General features: G+C 36.8%; 2 protein-coding genes across 3 annotated transcripts in view; one reads left to right on the top strand and one right to left on the bottom strand.

The window, feature by feature from the left end:
- Positions 1-8,972, top strand: part of armh3 (armadillo like helical domain containing 3) — a 22,298-nt gene extending 13,326 nt beyond the window's left edge. Inside the window, exons 19-26 of the mRNA XM_017034973.2 lie at positions 678-738; positions 872-960; positions 2,776-2,858; positions 4,208-4,334; positions 4,464-4,539; positions 5,143-5,221; positions 6,962-7,078; positions 8,221-8,972. Of these exons, the coding sequence (XP_016890462.1) occupies positions 678-738; positions 872-960; positions 2,776-2,858; positions 4,208-4,334; positions 4,464-4,539; positions 5,143-5,221; positions 6,962-7,078; positions 8,221-8,313 (725 nt within the window). The 3' untranslated portion in view covers positions 8,314-8,972. The remainder of the gene's footprint in view (positions 1-677; positions 739-871; positions 961-2,775; positions 2,859-4,207; positions 4,335-4,463; positions 4,540-5,142; positions 5,222-6,961; positions 7,079-8,220) is intronic.
- A 964-nt stretch (positions 8,973-9,936) lies between these two features.
- The window catches only part of jupa (junction plakoglobin a), a 22,413-nt gene continuing 14,820 nt past the window's right edge, over positions 9,937-17,529 (bottom strand). Inside the window, exons 10-16 of one of the 2 annotated variants that reach the window (XM_008317833.3) lie at positions 16,942-17,280; positions 16,674-16,826; positions 16,419-16,538; positions 14,989-15,139; positions 14,710-14,831; positions 14,515-14,554; positions 9,937-13,344 (exon numbers count right to left, since the gene is read on the bottom strand). In XM_008317833.3, coding sequence (XP_008316055.1) covers positions 13,214-13,344; positions 14,515-14,554; positions 14,710-14,831; positions 14,989-15,139; positions 16,419-16,538; positions 16,674-16,826; positions 16,942-17,280 — 1,056 coding nt within the window. In that variant the 3' untranslated portion in view covers positions 9,937-13,213. The remainder of the gene's footprint in view (positions 13,345-14,514; positions 14,555-14,709; positions 14,832-14,988; positions 15,140-16,418; positions 16,539-16,673; positions 16,827-16,941; positions 17,281-17,529) is intronic. The other variant, XM_008317834.3, reaches the window with a different exon arrangement.

Below are 17,529 nucleotides of genomic sequence, written 5' to 3'. Positions count from 1 at the left end.
TATATGTGTATATATGTATATATGTGTATATATATATATATATATATACGCATATATACATATATACACCAAAACATATATATTAGGACTGGGCAAATTAACGTGTTATTATCGTGTTGAGTCATTAAATAATTAATGCCAACAATTCTTTTTTTCATGCATTCGCACAAATTTTTTTTATTATTTCTTTTATTACTGTAAACGTCTGTCTTCCACCGGCTTTTTATTTTGTAAAAGTCTGTTGCTTGCTTTGATTAGATTATTTAATTTCAGATTTACATTCAAGAGTACGTATTTATTTAAATGCTACTGTATTAAAAAAAAGGCTGGTGTTAAAAGTGTGCGAATGTCATGGCACTTTTGTCTGTACTGCAGTAAATTTCAAATAAAAGTGCGATATACACTACACTACTTCTAAATTAATAATTGGATTTTGCGTAAGAATTCCATTGAATTGCAATTAATCAGAGGGAGTCGTGCAATCAATCAAGGTGACTTTTTTTTTTAATCATTACCCAGCCCTAATATATGTGTGTGTTTATACCCATATTAGTTTACATCTTCCAAACTTAACAAATATTTTATTCTATTTGTAATAATTTTAACATCATGGTTTGGTTTCCTGTTCGCTTTAACATTTGATAAGTAATGTTTTGGTTTTTTTTTCCCTCTTTAAGACCTGATGGTGGAGTTCATTGTTACACATATGATGAAGGATTTTCCAATGGATTTATACCTGTAAGATCACATTCTCAACACATACGTGTAATATTCTGTTTCACACACACACAATGAGACACTCAACACATACGTGTAATATTCTGTTTTCACACACACACAATGAGACAATGAGATTTATTTTCTTGTGTAGACGCTGCGTTCAGATCATCCATAAACTCCTTTGTTACCAGAAGAAATGCAGAATCCGATTGCACTATACCTGGAGAGAGCTGTGGTCAGGTAATAATAATCACTTTTATCATACCGTCTTTACTTTTTAAACAAAGTGCCCCATGAGTCTGAAACTTTGAAGCACTTAAACCATACATTACTCATTTTTAAAAGTTGATCTGAAACTGTAGAAATTCTTTTTTTCTGCCTTATCTTTGGGCTGTTCAATTATTGACAAAAAAAATTATAATCAGAATTATTTTTTCAATACTGAACCACTAGTGGTAATATTTAACTTTCTTTGAACCTTCCCCTTAAAACAGTGGTTTTCAATTATTATTTGTCATGCCCTGTGAATTGAAACACTATTGAGAACTTGATAACATGTGTTATTATTGAGTTGGTGCCACCTAGAGGCTTGTTATCATTCAAGCTTTACAGTCGTGGTACGCTTACAGTGGGTACGGAAAGTATTCAGACCCCTTTAAATTTTTTGTCACTCTTTGTTTCATCGCAGCCATTTGCTAAGTGATATTTCAGTTTTTCTTTTTTTAAATAAATTTGCAAAAAATGTCTACATTTTCTGTTTTTTTTTTTCTGTCAAGATGGGGTGCTGAGCGTACATTAAGGAGAAATAAAATGAACTTTTTTGATTCTAGCAAATGGCTGCGATGAAGCAAAGAGTGACAAAAAATTTAAAGGGGTCTGAATACTTTCCGTACCCACTGTATGTCCAGTGGTACACTTATGCCATATTCCGCTAGAAGTACTAATTTCTTAAAAATGATAAATGACCCAATATAATAGATTTAAAATAACAAATAAAAATTATAATACACATTAAAATATAAATATCCAAATAAAATAAAAATCGTAAACATTTTTGATGATAAACAAAAAAAAGTAGTAGCAGTCACCAACACCAAAAAAAATAAATAAATAAAATAAAATATATATATATATATAAAAAAAGTACAAAAAAAGTTTTTTGCAATATATAATATATAATGTATTTTCATTTTATTGCCCTGCCACAAGATGTCGCCAACATCCTTTGTCAAATATTCACTCTCTTTCCTCCATACATCGTCTAAACCATCTAAAACAGGCTAGGCAAACTACGGCCCAGGGGCCGGATGCGGCCCATTTGGCTGTTTAATCCGGCCTGCCATACTTTTCTCAAATGATGTTATTTATTCCCATCATTATACTTCTTCCTTTTCCCTGCGGTGCCTGCATTTCCTCAATTCTTAGTTCTAGTTCATATGAACGCTTCATCTATCTGCTCCTGACCTGACCCCCCCCCGTCAAATGTTAGGACCACGCGGGTCAAAAAGCTTGCTCACACCTGATCGAAACCTTGCCTTACCTGTTGTTGTTACCTTTTATTTGCAAAGCAACTTATGACTTGTATTAGGAAAATCAGCATAATCATTTAATGTAACGCTAACAATGACTTTCTTTTGCGATTTTAGCAACGTTTCTCAGGCCAACTCTCAAACAGTTATCTAGCAGCTCTTATTTGTCTTTCTGTTCTTGTACAGTAAGTAGGCTGTTCCTGGATTCAATTCAGCAAGGTTTTACATTGTTCCACTGAATAACACCAACCCTCCCTTGAATCTGTGACAGAAAATAGTACAGTAAATAGAAGTTTTAGCGTGTTGTAGTTTTAAAACATTTCAGTAAGTTTTAGTAAGTTTTTTTTTTTTTTTTATTTATTTGCTTGAATGCCTTTTCCCTTTTTTATATTAATTTTTTACAATCATTTATTAGTAACAATATACTCCCAGGTTAAAATACTTTGTCCCACACTTTTGCTGTTACACACTTTCTTAAAGTACTGCAGGCAGGGTGACTTATGCATGCATATTATTCTACTTCCAGCTCTAATCAACCTTGTGAAGTTCCTGCTTTCCAATGAGACAACACTGCTCGTCAAGCACAACATTTTTCATTTGGCTTTGCTGGTGAGGGACACGCAGACAAATGCACACACACACACACACACACATGACTTTACCATTTTTACTTTACCAGACAAATGCACACACACACACACACAAATGACTTTACCAGATTATTTTTCCAGTAAGAGGAGAAAAGAGTCCTTGTTGAAGTCAACATGGTTACATTTTCCCTATTTTTTTAGTTTAAATATACACCGATCAGCAATTAAAACTCACAACAGATCGTACTGTTTTTTTTTGCAGTAACTTTGAATTGCTCTGTTTTTGCTATGTTCAACCTCGGAAGGGTTCAAGTACTGATGTTTGATTCATTCGCAAAATTGATAAACCCCCCCCCCCCCCACCTTTTACAAACATTTAAACATTTCTAAGGTAATGACATATGGTCTGTGTTTTGTTTTCACTGTAATTTCCGGACTATATGTCTTTCCAGCCAAAGGATGAAAAAAAGTGACTTACAGGAGTAGCAAATACTGGTACACAAGTCTAGAGTGCCCCCTAGCGGCTGTCAGTGTGAAAATAGTAAACATTTAAATTTTTAGTGGTACAGGAGTAGCAGATACTGGTACACAAGCCTAGAGTGCCCTCTAGTGGCTGTCAGTCTGAAATGAACGAACATGTACATTTCAGTGGTACAGGAGTAGCAGATACTGGTACACAAGTCTAGAGTACCCCCTAGTGGCTGTCAGTGTGAAAATAATAAACATGTGAAATTATATATTTTAGTGTATAAGGCACCAGAGTATAATTTGCCAACCCAGCCAAAGGATAAAAAAAAAGTGTGCCTTATAGTCTGGGAAATACGGTAATTGTTCAACCTCTTGTGCAACAGTGTTGCAGCGAGATTTGTTTCAGGTCTATTTCTTTATCGCCTCTCCGCACTCTTCCTTCCTGCTTGTTAACAAGCAGTTATGTTAAGGGTAAGGGTTTAGTAAGGCTACCATTAGCCGTGGTCGTTCTCACCCGCTAGTCTTATGCTACATGAATATCCCTTTGATGCATGACCCATGATATACTGAGTTTAAAAAATGTTACTGAGTGTTTTTTTATGTGTTTTTAGACATAAAAATAAGAACTGATTTGGTTCTGTTTTTATACACCAAATTTTCTTTTTGAATGTTGACACAATTATTCTGCAGTTGCAAAGGCTGACCACTGTATGGCAGTGTTGGGTGATTCTCAGGTGTCCACTGTAGAGGCTTATATGCAACACTGCCATCAAAACCTATTCTTTATCATAGAAAATGACATTTTCCTAGCTGTCCACTGTAGTGACCGTCATGCATTGCAACATTGGTATAATTTTGTGTACCAAAATATAAAACCATATATTTTTTTTTCCTTTACAGGTAGTGAACCTGTTCAATATGTTCATAACATATGGTGACACGTTCCTGCCCTCTTCGAATAGCTACGACGAGCTATACTACGAAATTGTACGAATGCACCAGGTCTTTGATAACCTTTACTGCATGGGTATGTATGTATGTATGTACGTACGTATAACTCTGCATCCTGCTTTTACCTCGAAACAGAATGTACAAAGGCAAAGAATAGCAGAGTTTACAGGAGTCATCTAAAAATATTTACTTCCCTGTCCTCTAGTTCTGAGGGTATCGACCAACACGGGCCAGTGGAAAGAAGCAGCAAGCAAAGTCACGTATGCCCTTGTCAATATTAGGTAAACATTTGCATGCTTCTACTATGATACAGTGTGCTGAATGTTAGTGCTCTGTGCTTACACCTCTTGCGAAAAACATCTTGGCGAACATTTTATCGTATTTTCCGGACTATAAGCCAACTGTGGAGTATAAGAGTGCTAGAGTGCCCTCTAGTGGCTGTCAGTGAGAGAATAACGAACATGTACATTTTCAGATTTACAGGAGTAGCAGACAAGCCTAGAGTGCCCTCTTCAAATTGTTGTACCACTTTTGAGGTTTATATCTGTATCTGTGGCGTGTTTCTATAATAAGTTCCGCAGTTAGTCGTCTGTGTAAAGTTGAAGTCATTTTGTGTCATTTTGTACATTTTGTTTATTCTTCAAAAAAAAAAAAAAAGTCTATCATTGCATTACACTGAAACTGCCAAGTTTTTCATTTTCACTATTTTTTTGAAAGATGGTGGTCACTTTGTAGTTCCAGTGCTTCTTGGGCAGATTTTTCAAGGAGGGGAGTCGGGGGGGTGGGGGCGGGGCACTGTTTTACACACCATAAAACCTCTCTCTAAGGTTTAAATTTGCCTAACTGTTATCTGACAACTTTTGTTTTGTTCTTTTTTTTTTCAGGGCCATCATTAACCATTTTAACCCAAAGATCGAGTCTTACACTGCCTTGAACCACATTTCGCAGCTGTCGGAGGAACAGGTAAGAACTACCGACGTCCTATGATCAACGGTATATGCATTTTGCCAAATAACATACCAGTGTAGCATAACTGTAGAAAAACGAATGATCTAACTTTAAATGTTGACATTTCCAGCAGCACACTCATGACCTGATAACTTGGTACTCCCCCCCCTTCCATTAAAAATCCATCAACAAGTGACCGTATTTGGCCACCACATGTATTTCTAGTTTTCCCCACTGGATCAATATATGCTTGGCTTGTGTGCCGAAGAACAGAAGTTCAAACCCTCAAGCTTAAGCTAACCTTTTTTTTTTTAGCTTGAAAGTATTTGACAGTGAGTCAGGAAAAGTCAACTCTTGCTGTTTGTGTTACAAATAAGGGAAGTAAGGTTAACCATAGGGGAGCCACGGTGCACCTTGTTGTTCGCCTAAACCAGGGGTCGGCAACCCAAAATGTTCAAAGAGCCATATTGGACCAAAAAGAAAAACAAAAAGAAATCTGTCTGGAGCCACAAAAAAAATAAAAACCTTATAAAAGACTTAAATGAAGGCAACACAGCTGTAAGTGTACAGCAAGTTTATACTCTATATATATGTGTGTGTGTGTATATATATATATATATACACACATATATATATATATATACACACATATATATATATATATAGATACATATATATATATATATACACACATATATATATATATATACACACATATATATATATATATACACACATATATATATATATATACACACATATATATATATATATACACTATAGAAGTATATACTACTATATAGTATATATATATAGTATATATAAACATATATATACTATATGTATAGTATATATATATAGTATATATAAACATATATATACTATATGTATAGTATATATATATATATATGTATGTATATATATACATACATATATATATATATATACACACATATATATATATATATATCTATATATATATATATATTTATTCAACTTCTGTAATAGTATATTTTGATTATTCGTGTCAAAAGCAGCACTAAGCTTTAATATGACCAGTATGGATGGTAGCCTGTTGTCTGAGGCCATGAGTAGGTCGTTAGTAATCTTACCTTGTAATACACTCTAGTGCATGGGCAAACTGAGGCCCGGGGGCCTGTATGCGGCCTGTTCAGCTTTCTAATCCGGCCCTAACCCCAAAAAACGCCAAATTATTTAATTTATTTATATTATCATGATACTTCTGCCTTTGCCCTCCGCTATCTACGTTTCTCCAGTAGATGGCGTTGAAAATGATGAAAGCATTTTAGCTTTTATGCATGACTTTTACAATTTCAATTTTCAATTTTAGGACAATTGTGGCCCACAAGTGTTATGCAAAGAGGCTGCTGTATTAGCTACCAGAAAGACAAAGGCTGTAAAATAATTTTTCTCCCTGATCATTGTAATCACGTATTGGAAAATCCGAATTTAATTTCAGAAAAAAAAAATCAGTGATCAGCAGATCTTGCAGGGTTTTTCATTATCCAGAAAAGTACTACAGATACAAAGTGCAGAAGAACAGCATTAAATGACGGTGTAAATGGTCAGTGGTGTTCTATTGGAAATGTATAGTTGCATTTAAGCTTGTTTTTAAAGTAAAAAAAAGACAAGACAAAATTTTTACATGCGCTTAAAAAAATGCCTTGCCTCAACATCTTATTCTTGAATTTAAAATTTGACTTTTTGTTGACTTTTTTCATCTTCCATGAACAGGTTTTGGAGGTGGTACGGTCCAACTACGACACACTTACACTAAAACTGCAGGATGGTCTGGACCAGTTTGAGAGATACTCGGAGCAGCCTAAGGAGGCTGCGTTTTTTAAGGAGCTGGTATGTTTTCAATCATCTTATTTTTGTCATTATCATAATCATATCTCAAACATTGATAAATATTACATGAACTTTAAACCAACCCAGGGATGGTAGTGCTTCTGGAAGTGGAGATTAAATTAGCTGCTAGCTTATAAAGCTGCATTCACACCAAAAGTGACAGCGGCGGAAAAAAAAAATCTTGTAACCATTTTGAGGCCATAGCCTCGTTTGCTTGTCGCACCTAACAGTAGTAAAACATGCCACAGAAAGTCCCAATAATATGTTTTGGTCCCAATAAGCTTGTCCGCCATTGTTTACAAACTTACAAACTCTGCTTACTTCAGGGAGTAAGCTCTTCACTGATTGGATGTTGTGGCGCAATGCTAACCCTGAAAAGATCAATTTTTTTACAACTTCTTTTGCATTGCCTCAATCACTTTTCCCCACTTCATTGCGTCACTTCCAAAGCTCTGATCGCACCGTCACTACCACCTAAATCGTAAGCGGTTGCATCATTTGCATTGATTGTGTATGTGGAACTTAGGGCTGGGAATAGGTTCAGATTTCAAGAATCGATTATCACAATTCCATTTGATTTGGATTTGTGTCATTTTGAGCTGTAATCACCGCTTGTATTGCAGTCACTAACCAATATGAAAACAAAACAGTAACAAAGATTCAGCCAGTGTACAATGTAAACAAGTGCTGGTGACTGGCTAGTGGCTTAAAATGGTTCAAGCTACCTGTACCTTATGTATAAAGAACATGAAAGGTACGGTACCTAAGGATTGAGGAAACATAAAAATACACAATACATGTCCTGGGTGGGATCTTGTAGAAATTCCAGACATTCAATTGCAAACATGTAAACTGGACATTTTAAACTTGGGCTGTACTGTCCCATCAAAACTTGCTAGCTTTTTTTATTTCGGCGGACTTTGGGTGTGAGCAGAGCGGAAGAGGTTCATAAAAAAAGAGTAAAATTTAAGACTGAAACCATAATGGACTGGCCAACTGTTTAGGGGCGGGGTCTCAAATTAAAAAAAGTGGCCACACTTGTTTTTCATAACAGTGACCCCCAACTGAGTTGAGCATTGAGACCCCAGGTCTTAGAAGGTTTTTCTACATTGTAACGTTGCCCCTCTCTATCCCCTTCTCAGGTCCGTTCCATCAGCCTGAACGTAAGGAAGAATGTCTCTTTAAACACAATGAGTCAGGACGTTCTGCTTAAAGAATTCTCCACTATATCCTGAGACACGGGCGTGCACAAACACTTAAACAAAATCTCTCCGAAACCAACAAGTGGAAACAGGTTCTTGCCATGATTCATCTTTCGCAATCTGTGAATGATGAAAATCCTCGGTGATGGACAGCCTGGATACAGCTTAAGATAAATACGAACGTTAGCATTTTTCTTCTACGATCAAGTGCGTCTGAAAAAGAAAGAGAGGTCACATTGCACACGCACCTCGAGCGTCATCCACGCAAAGTATTTTGAACTGGTCTTCGTCTCCCACCCTTCCCTACTTATAATGATGTTGCTCTGCTGCTACTGTTCATAGGTTTCTAATGGATCTCTGGGTCGTTGTTTACCAGGTAGTCTTTTAACATTAAAGGTTTCTCTAACTCCTTGATAATTTACGTTGTGATTAATGATAGATGTGCGAATGGGGAATGTGTTTCTTTTTCAATTTTTTCCATGCTACCAATAAATCGAAGGTGTTAATACTCTGAATCTTTTTAAATGTTTCATTGTTGCTTATCTTAGAGGCGGGAAAAGCTACCGGTGAACCATTACAAACGTACATTAATAACTGAAATTCTTCTTTTTTGAAACCCACACAAAATTGTAACAGTTAGCCAAGTAGAGCTTTTATTGAAAGAAACGTTATTTTTTGTTTGTTTTTTTATGTTGTGCAGATTAAAAAAATTGAAAGAAATAATACATTTTTGCTTGAAAAACAAACTCGGCACAATGCTTACCTGGTGCAATGTTATGTTAAATCTTATGTTATTTGAACAGTATGAACTTCTTGTATTCGCCTCAGCCTGTTGGGGCGTAATGGACTATGCACAATACATTGTTGAGCTGTTGAGAAACTTGTGTCCCTCCGATCAACTGGCAAACAATACTTTTTTTTTTTTTTTTGGACTTTTTGAGTGCTGGGGTTGACTCTCAGCAGTTTGGGTATAATGTATTTTTAAAATCCCTGACCTTAACCCTCCCGTTGTCCGTCACATTTTTTATACACACCCAGCGTCCTCGACACGGGTTTGCATCTTGACCCAGAATCTGAGTATGAGAAAAAGTTGGCACAAGCCGTGCCGTACAGGAGCCAGGAGAAAGTCATTGATCGCTAGTGGTAGGAACTTCGTTAGCCTGTTAAAATCTCTAAAATTTGCCGCATCATTGTTTAAGCTGTTCAAAGCATGCGGAAAGAAAATAGCAGCTTATAAGTCCGGAATTGAAAAAAACATTGTTACCGGTACTTATTTGCACGTAACTTAACCCTTTCATGCATGACGGTCACTACAGTGGACAGCTATTAAAATGTCATTTTCTATGATAAAGAATAGGTTTTGATGGCAGTGTTGCATATAAGCCTCTACAGTGGATGCCTGAGAATCACCCAACACTGTCATACAGTGGTCAGCCTTTGCAACTGCAGAATAATTGTGTTAACATTCAAAAAAAGAAAATTTGGTGTATAAAAACAGAACCAAATCAGTTCTTATTTTTATGTCTAAAAACACTTAGTAACATTTTTTAAACAGCTGTTATTGGGTTTCCCGAAACTGCACCAAACAAAAATAAAACCAGTTATTCATTTGAGTTGTTTTATTATCAAGACACCCAGTGAACATCGACACTTCAATAGATTTCATATATCCTTTATTTTGATTTTTAGAAAAGTTAGTAAAACATTTTAATAAAGTAGAAAGATAAATTTACCTGTCAGTAGTTTGCTCTTGCTGTAGGCCAGTCCCTAACTATATCATCATTTCAATCACATAATGAATTGGTTCACTATAAAACACGTTAACGTTACAGACAGAAAATGTGGACCTTCCCCGGTAAACGATTTGTAAAAGAGCAGAAACACTAATTGAAAAAAAAAAACCAAAAAAAAAAACGATGAAAGTGTTGTCAACACTGCACAACGCTTAAAAGACACCTTGTTTGCCAGGACGCAGCAAACAGGAAGTTGAAAGATACAGTTCTGTGCAAAGGTTTTGGCGGTGCATAAACTATCGTTATATTATTATTATTTTTTTTTAAATAAATCTTTTCCCTTTTTAAGAATTTAAAGTAGGGCTGTCGGAATGACCACATTAATCGGCTTTATCTGTGTATGAAATTATTCAAAATAAAATTTTTTTTTTACCACATTTTAACCCATTGGTTAAAGGACATCCTCTACATCTCCAGTAAGATTAATTGCTTGTATTGCGCAATCATAAAAGCATTAATTTCACCACAGCTCCTGCAGCCTAAAATACCATCCCAGCATGCACTTGTGAAGGCGTCAACTACAGGAGTGACCCCCCGCCCCGTGGGGGAACCAGCTTCATGTCTAGGGTTGATACGCTGACGATCAGGATTGTCAAATAAGATTGCGAGGGACTCGGAATGATGACTGTTATTCAGGACGAAGACTTCACACCTCTCAAAAGAACTCTCAACACCACCTCAACACCCGCTGTCAGACATTCACAGTGATGCCTACAATCAACAAGATCTTTAAAGCTTCACTTTAAGTTATACTTTTGCATATTACAACTGAATAATTCCATGATTTGGATTAGTCTCAAATAAAAACAGCTATAAAACAAATACATCTAGCTGCTGTTATTTTTCCTTGTTGTTGTTTTTTTTTTCAGCAATATTAAGAAGACAAATCACTTTTGTCCCTTTTCAATCAGGGGTCGGCCAGCAGTTGTCAACACAGTGATTTGGAAAAGTATTTACAACGGATGCCCTTCCTAACACAACCAAACCTAGGATTTAGGGACTAGGTGTTTCCGCGACATGCAGAACAAAAAAAAAAAAAAAAAAGAAATGTTTGTTTGTCTTTTTTGTTAATCATAATTAATCTACATCTTCTCTATTGTTTTTTTAATTGTTACGGAAGCCTTTGAAATTGTACTTATGTACATATGTATGCAACTGAACCAGAAGCACATACTTAACAAATTTAAATAATGCTGTTTTGGGGGGGGGCATTTTTATTACACTTGCCCTTCGCCCTATCTGAGCAGGAGAAGCCGGGCACTGCCACAAACAACAAACAGACAAAAAAAAAAAACAGTTAGGGATCGTGGGTACAAAGACGAGCCACCAACCAGATGCTGAAGGGGGAACTGTGCAGCTTTCTTCAAACGTTTTTGCTAGCCGCCCATAAACTTTGCCCAACTCGGTGTACAGAGGCCTAAAACTTTTGCACAGTACTAAGGTATACGTCGTGTTACAACTTGGAACATAGACACAGTGTCTGTTTTAGAGGCTTTTATAAAAAAAAAAAAAGAAAAAGTGGTGAGAACGTACACATTGGGTCACCTCCTGGCAGTGGTCTCAACTGTAAAAATTTTTTTTGTTTCTTTTTTCTAATAACAAGAGAGACTCTATTATGACCGTCACAAATAAAATCTCCCTAGCAAAGAATTACCCCACCAAAAGGAAACACACGCTTTTACACACATATCTGCGAAGAACTACGGTAAAATGATTTAAAACAGAAACCTATAAGCATTGCCCTTACGATGGCAATGGTATAATGAGGAAAAAATTAGGCTTTAGAGCAAAGTTTACCCTGTTAAGATTATAATCCAGTACTGCTAAAAGCTAAATGCAAATTACATCAAGATGAAAACAGAGGCATTTCCTATGTCCCATGTCTGTGTCCTGCTCCCCTTCCATTCCATTGAGGTCTGCAACTACAAAAAAAAAAAAGAAAAAAAAAAGACAAAGTCACTGACTGTGATTGTTTTAGAGCACTACGGTTCTCACTATTTTTCTTGAGAGAGTGTGTTTTTCCTGTATCGATTTAAAAAAAAAAAAGTTCTTGACTACGGGAAAAACTCGACTGCCATGTGTCAAAAGTCGTCCCGCATCGCAAACATACAGCGACAATTCAAAAACACAGCTCAAAATCTCCGTTTTCAGCGTTGGGAGGCACGACGTGACGTTGCACGGATTTGGGTTACACAACCATACTGTAACAGTTGTTGTTGAGCATCTGAGTTAAACGTCATTGGCTTTATAAAAATCAGTTCGAGGTCAGTAAGCGCAACCTAAAGTATTACATAAGGCGCACCGGGTTATAGGGCGCACTGTCGATTTCGGAGAAAATGAAAGGCTTTTAAGTGCGCCTTAAGTCAAGACGCAGCCATGGACACATGGTTGCATGCATGCACACCATTTAGCCAATCAGATGATGCCGAGCTCTGCTATTGCTAATGATAGTCAGAGGAGTAAAGAGTAAAGTGAATGAAGGGGGGGGGGGCGGGAGGGGGGGCAGAGAAGTTGTAGTAACTTCTAGCGATAACAGCACCACCTGCTGCACCACCATAAAGGGCCAACGCACGCGAGTTTTGTTAGCATGACTCCAAATGAAAAAGTTTTCATTTTCAAATTTGGCTAAAGATATTGTAAACAACCAATATTTGTTTTTATTCTTGCGTTATCGTCACAGATTTTAGTCTTTTTTTTTTTTCGTTCTCATTTTAATAATGAGGGATTTGATTTTCGAAAGGCCGTGATTGTAGGTGCATGTTTCGCTGTTATAAATAAGTGACACCCAGTTAGACAGGGAGTAGAGACAGAGAAAATAACTAACAATGATAACAGAAAAAAAAAAATGTCTACTTGACATTTCATCAGTTCTATGGTAAAATTTGCGGAATTTACATATTACTGTTAACAAACATGGGGGAAAAGGGTGAGGTGCGGCAGCCGTAAGTGTTGTCTCGGTTGTGACGGTTGCCATTCGGCGCATGCCCACTGCTGTCTCTCCTTACATCGCCAATATACTCGATTACATGCGTACCTCACACACGTTGACGTCCGTGTAATATATTTAACGAACGTGTGTGATTTATTTGATTTAGCTTGTGAATTTGCAGGAAGTTTGATCGGAGTGAATACAGACCTTTTTAATAAGGGTATCCTTGTCTGTCGTAGGCCACACTGCCGGTGTAATCTTCATGCATCATGTTTCCCTCGGGACCGTCCATAGGCATGTCAGCATAGGGTCCACCTGCGTAGGCTTGAAAACCATCCATCTCTGCAACAAAAGAAATTATTGTTTTAGTATTTTTTTTTTTTTTAGTATAGTTCAGGATTAATAGATTTGAGTTCTATTTAACTTTAATTAAAATTTGGAGTTCATTTTCAGCCAGTACAATTGGTGAGCTTGAAAGAAACACGCTTCTACTGCTTCTACACTCTGCTTACTGTACTTGTATGTACTACTTGCTACTTCACTAAAATGACATTACATTTACCAGACACTAAACTACACACTGTAGTTGGATGATTTAAGTTCAGATTTTTATTTTATAGTTTTGTTTTTTTAAAGTAACCTCCAACTCTGTATTTTATTTTTAGAGTTCAATTTTTTTTTAGTTTTTTTGACAATGACAATGGTGACAATGACAATGGTAAGAAGAGTGTCTGCTATTGTATGTCCCAGAAGTAATTATTATTACATTGTTTGTGAAGTCTGTATTAAACAAGTAGCTCTTTTATATTTATTTTAGTCAAATGGTTTTGTTACTCCCAGTGTTTTCTTTTCTGTGGGAAAGTGGTCCAAATGGTTAGACCAGGCATGGGCAAACTAAGGCCCGGGGACCGGATGCGGCCCATTCAGGTTTTTTTTTAAATCCGGCCTGCCAAACCTTTCCAAATTTATATTATCCCTTTCATGCATGACGGTCACTACAGTGGACAGCTATTAAAATGTCATTTTCTATGATAAGAATAGGTTTGATGGCAGTGTTGCATATAAGCCTCGACAGTGGACGCCTGAGAATCACCCAACACTGCCGTACAGTGGTCAGCCTTTGCAACTGCAGAATAATTGTGTCAACATTTAAAAAAGAAAATTTGGTGTATAAAAACAGAACCAAATCACTTCTTATTTTTATGTAAAAAAAACACATGAAAAACACTTAGTAACATTTTTTTAACTCAGTATATCATGGGTCATGCATCAAAGGGTTAGCTATTATACTTCTGTCTTTTCCCTGCAATACCCATGTTTCCCCAACAGATGGCATATAAAATGATAAAAGCATTTTAGCCTTTATGCATGACTTTTTTCATGTCATTTATTTTAGGACATAAGTGTCTTATCAATATATCTCATGGAAAAGTTTTCATATTTGGATACTTAGGACTACTGTAGTATTGAGAAATGTGTTGCGTGTGAACTGTTCAGCCACAGTTAACTTACCATCTTGATAATGTCCCTCCATGCTTACAGTGTTGTGGGCCTGCAGAGAGGTCACAAGAGAATGAAGATCAGATAAAACCTCGGCATAAAAAGTCATTCAAAAATACATGGACATTTCCAAAGTGTTGTCGAGTTGTTTCAAATTATGTTTTTTTTTTATAAAATTCTAAGACCTGCCCATCTCCCTGCACTCACCATCTCCCATGCAACTGGATCATGTTTGAACAGAGAGTGTGTGAGCTCCACGGACACTCGCTTTTTGTAATCAGTGTTCTTATCCTCAGAGATGCGGAACAGCACGGCAGCAGCGTAAGTTGCTGTAAAAAAAAAAAAAAAAAAATTTTTTTTCAGTAATGTCAATGAGATGTTTGTCATTTTGATCAATGTCATCATGTAGACAATATTTTTATTTTTTTTTTTACAAAACAAAGTGTTTAAAAAGGCCACTCCAAAGGCACGTTCCGAGCGTCTTACCGATTCCCTCGTTGTTGGAGTGCAGCAGCTCCATAAGCGGAGCGGATGCTCCCTCGCTGTCGATGCTCTCAGCCGACTGCTTGTCGAGTGCGAGTTCACAAAGGACGCCCGCTGCCACGCGCTTCACGTTGTCCACTGGTGAGTAAAGCAGCTGGAACATGGAAGGAAGAAATGACAATCGAAACAAACCCCCCCCCAAAAATGTACACATGCATCCATACAATTGGCGCCAGGCTCATTCCAGCTTTAAAAATTTAAATTACAAAACTACCTTCCATACATGGCAAGTTCGGATTATTCGGAACTGTCTGTTTAGGATTAGCATTAGGAAGCTAGGACAGCCCAAACAGCGCTTTAACTTGGCGGACAAATTTTTGTTGACACTCTTGTTGAAACTTCCTCTTCAGTAGTTGTAATGTATTGAATACAGTATGAGTAATGTTAGGGAACCAAAAGTATTTCCTCTGAATGCAAGTGTGTAATGAAGCTCAAACAAAACAGGAACATTAAAGTCTATGTAGCATCCACGCACGTCACTTGTTCCGATTCTCTAAAGCAGGGGCGTTGGGAACCTTTTTCAGCAGAGAGAGCCGCATATTTTAAAATGTATGTTCTGTGAGAACCATAGATTTTTGCTTTGAATACAACTTAGACTATAATAAGTCTCGGAAGTATTAGTAAAAAGTCATTAAAGTTATTTTTAAAAAAATGATGATGATGTAAGAAAAATCTTAATATACCGTACGGTCCTTAAATGCAACACCCCTCATTGATTGATTCATTATTTTAATTTTTACCTTTATTTTTTTTTTCATATTTTCAGCACAAGACCTGTGTGTTGCTACAAAATGGACTGAATTTGTTTACAGTTTTCATGCCAGAAATAAAAGATTTTTTTTTAAGATTATTTTAATACTATGATTTCTGTAATGTTTTACTTGCATGAAATTATTTATTTTATATATATACATGAGTCTCACGAGCCATAGGTTCCTGACCCCCGCTTTAAAGTCAGGGTGTGAAACATATGGTAAAAAAACTAGGGTGTTCAATCTGGCCCACTTAATGATTGTTTCATTTTTTCAATGATTAAAAAAAAAAAAAAAAAAAAGATAAAAAATGAAAATTGAAAAAAAATTTCAATTTTGAAAAAGAAAATTGAAAATGAAAAAATTTTTTTTTTTTTTTAAAAAAATAGAAAAAAATATGATTCAATGATAATTTCATTGTTTCATTTTTTAACAATGAAAGTTAAAAAAAAAAATGCACAACTTAATGCTAAACATGAATATTTTCTAAGAGACACTTTGTACATCTTTGCATGAACAAAAGAGTTTGACACGCTGTAACTGATCAGACTAAAAAGTTTGCTATTGGTGTTAACCGATGAATGGCAGTGGCAAAAATATCAATCAACAATGGTGTTCTACCTGCACAAACAACGGAATGGTCTGCATGCTGGCGATGTCAGCTCTATTGGTGGGATCCCTGGCTAAGATGTGCAAGGCTCCTGTGGATCCCTCGATAATTTCCTCCATCCTTACTCCATCCTGTTAACAAAGACAACAAAGAAAATATTAATTCTCCAGTTAATTTTTTTTTCTAATTTTTTTTCAGCCAATGGATATCACACACACTAATTATGTGTGTAGTTTCTGACCCCCCCCACAAGCCCCTCCTAGTACCTGGTATGTTTGCTGAGCTGATGAACCATGTTTCTGCGCATCCTGGTGGGCTTTAGAGAGCAGGTTGACAAGCCGGGGAATTACTCCGGCATCTCTGAGAGGAGTCTGATTTTCTGGGCACAGGGCCAAGTTACGGATCAAGCCAACTGCTGCCTTAAGAACAGAAAAAAAAGGAGGCAGTGAGGAAAAAAAAAATCACGAAAATGCTCGTCTCTGTCACAAATTAGCATAGGAAACAAGGCAAGAAAATCATTTTCTCCAATACTACCTTAATGACAGGCCAGTAATATGGCTGGTTCAGAAGCTTGACGATCGCAGGGATGCCGTAGTGGGTTCTCACGCCGTTCTGTGCTACCTCAGCCTGCTGGTGGCGCGAGGTCAGATGACGCAATGCACAAACGGCCGGTTCAGTCACATCCTCCTTCTCTCCAGCGCGGAGTATGGCATGTATGAGCGCCTCGACGCCATTGCTCTGGGTGACCAGGGATTTATTATGTGCATTGTTGCATGTGAGATTCGAAAGGATGCCGGTGGCACAAGTAAGCATGTTGATGTCATCGGAACTGAGGAGGCTGACCAGCACTTGCAGCAGGTTGTCCAAACCCTCCTGGAAACAAAAAGGACAACGATTCATTGGCGTTGAAAACATTTTTGTTTCCTTGGAATCATCTTTTTTTTTTTACCCGTCTCTAAGCTCATTTTATGACCATTTAACAAGCTTATACAGTGTTTCCCATTAATTGCCAAAAACCTTTCTGTCAGTTAGCCCACCGCGCAACTGTCATTTGTGTCTTTCTAGCCCACGAGTTATTGTGTGTGAAAAATCAGATCAGGAGAGAAGTCAAAAAAAAAAAAA

Source organism: Cynoglossus semilaevis, chromosome 9, assembly GCF_000523025.1.
Source record: "Cynoglossus semilaevis isolate Cse_v1.0 chromosome 9, Cse_v1.0, whole genome shotgun sequence".
In the NCBI taxonomy this organism is placed as follows: Eukaryota; Metazoa; Chordata; class Actinopteri; order Pleuronectiformes; family Cynoglossidae; genus Cynoglossus; species Cynoglossus semilaevis.
The sequence above is the reverse complement of the archived record's forward strand: the minus strand, read 5'-3'. Positions and strand labels throughout refer to the sequence as shown.